This window comes from Penaeus japonicus, unplaced genomic scaffold (genome assembly GCF_977035675.1).
Source record: "Penaeus japonicus unplaced genomic scaffold, GWHDUDI00000001_assembly GWHDUDI00000033, whole genome shotgun sequence".
Classification (NCBI taxonomy): Eukaryota; Metazoa; Arthropoda; class Malacostraca; order Decapoda; family Penaeidae; genus Penaeus; species Penaeus japonicus.
Genome location: NW_028234435.1, coordinates 3724418 through 3726917, shown reverse-complemented (window position 1 = coordinate 3726917; position 2500 = coordinate 3724418). Strand labels below are relative to the sequence as shown.

General features: G+C 36.1%; 1 protein-coding gene across 1 annotated transcript in view; it reads left to right on the top strand.

Annotated features, from left to right (window-relative positions):
* Noc1 (Nucleolar complex protein 1) overlaps window positions 1–2500 on the top strand; it is a 12242-nt gene that overhangs the window by 7679 nt on the left and 2063 nt on the right. Inside the window, exons 11-13 of the mRNA XM_086556751.1 lie at window positions 1–17; window positions 204–431; window positions 720–876. The exon at window positions 1–17 is cut by the window's left edge and continues 229 nt beyond it. Coding sequence (XP_086412877.1) covers window positions 1–17; window positions 204–431; window positions 720–876 — 402 coding nt within the window. The remainder of the gene's footprint in view (window positions 18–203; window positions 432–719; window positions 877–2500) is intronic.

The following is a 2500-nucleotide window of genomic DNA, read 5'->3' as shown; positions in this document are numbered from 1 at the left end:
AGGACTACAGGAAGTTGGTATGTAACAAGAACTTGTATTGAGGTTGTGGAAACTCTTTCAATTCCTATTTCACAATTCAGCATCTTCATTTGTGAGTTACTTAATTGGTCTTATGCTGATGCTCAAAGGTCTTTTTCATTTTTTATTAGGTTTCATGAGCAATGGAGAAATGTCCATCATTAATGCCATTTTACTAATTCTAGGGAAGTCAACAGAATAATAGTCAGAAATTCAATAAGGAGAAATCTGGAAACCTGGCAGCATCCCAGACAAACTCAAACCAGGCTGGAGTAGCATCATCTTGGGTCCATCTCCCATCTAAGGGGCAGGAGGTGAAAGGCACCAACAGAAGCTCATATGACCCCAACCACAGGAATCCAATGTATTGTGGCTCTGAGTTTAGTCCTGTGTGGGAACTCCATTCCCTCAAGGTTTGTTGATTATGCTATCTGATTGATCATTTTACAGTTAGCTAGGAAAATAGAAAAACTTTGAAAAATATAATTATTGGCTTGAATCTAAAATTTGACATGCTGGACTTTGAGTAAAATTAATAGTTCTTGGTCAGGTGAAAGTTTCTTCATAACAATGTACCAAATACTACTTACATGATTTTGTTATGTTTGTCAGTGCAGTTCTAGTTCGGTGTTCAAATGATTATATATTTACTACTTATTATTAAGTACTATATGTAATGATAAAAACTGCTTTACCTACAGAAACACTTCCACCCAACTGTCCTGTTGTTTGCAAACAGAATCCTTGCAAAGGAACCTCTTAACTACTTTGGGGATCCCCTGCAAGATTTTACACAGATGAGATTCTTGGATAAGTTTGTCTTCAGGAATCCTAAAAAGCTTGATACGACGAAGGATAGTAAGTTTTATGCATTTGCGTCTCTTGGGAAAAAAGTTATTTTCGGGTTTGAATACAAGAACTCAATAACTCAACAAGTAAAAGAATTGCCCAATTTGATTGCATTAGTCATGAGTATTTTCCCTAAAAGTGATAAGGATATATTTAGATGTAAAAGTTTTGTTTAGTTGTTCACTAGTACCATTTGTTTCATTTATTATGAAGGAATATGTAATATAATCATTATTGACCCATTACGTATGTCAGCACTCATTAGGCCTAAAATATGGGTGTCAGTGCATACATGACGCAACATCAGGATCTACTTGCACAAAGTCATGAAATATTATGGCTGTAGCGGTGCTAGCTCCAGAGTTACAGGGTTCCAGAGTCAGCCTAAACCCCCTACATTTTATGTTGGATTTATGGAAAAAATTGTTTGGGCTAGTCTGCAATACCCAGAGAACAGGGAAAACTAGGCGGCTGTAATAGTAATAGTTCCAAAGTTACAGGGTTCCAGAGTCAGCCCAAACCCACATTTTATGATGGATTTATGGAAAAAATTGTTTTGGCTAGTCTGCACTACCCAGAGAGCAGGGAAAACTAGCCGGTGCCGCTAGTGTCGTAGACCGCCCATCCTGATGACTATTTAGGTCATTAGGCACCACATCCGCAATAGGTTAACCCTTAACCCATTCACGCCTGGGTGATTCCGGCTCTAAATGGTCGATTGCCAGGGTATTCGAACGCATAAGCCTAACGGCTCGGGATTCTCGGGTGTACTAGCCACAAGCGAGCACTGTATACCTCTGCAGTGAAAAGGCAGAACGCATTAACTCCAAAAATGCGATTTTTATGAATTTGGTATCTGTGGAATCGTCATTTAAAGACGAATTTGATACAACCATCATGGTGTCTGAATGTCAATAAAGGTATGGTCAGTTTTGTATATCGATAACAATGATAGGAGTAAATGTACATGCAGCCAAACCTTTAACATCGATTTTCTCAAAACATGGATTTTGGAGTTAATGCGTTCTGCCTTTTTGCTGCAGACCTGCTCACCCGGCGCACCGGCCATGACTAAATATCTCGTCTCTGGCATCTGACCCAAAAACCACTGAACATGATAGCAAGCCAACCGGCGCGAATGGGTTAAAGACAAAGCTGGACTGATTTTTCAAGTTTCAACAAGAAAAAATTTGGTCTGGTATTTCAAGAGCATCACCCCTCACATATACCAAAAATGGGAATAAATGACCATTTGCAAAATTATATATATATATATATATATATATATATATATATATATATATATAATATATATATAGATATATATATATATATATATATAATATATATATATATATACATTATATATATATATATATATATATATATATATATATAATATATATATATATATATATATATATATATATGTGTGTGTGTGTGTGTGTGTGTGTGTGTGTGTGTGTGTGTGTGTGTGTGTGTGTAAAGAAAAAAATATAGAAACTGAAATAAGTATTTACATGTAATTAGTTGTACAAATGGTATAGAGACAATAATATACCATGAAGTGACAATGCAAGTGCATTGTGTATGGATGGTGAATGATGGAGAAGAAATAAAGTGGGTTTGGCTA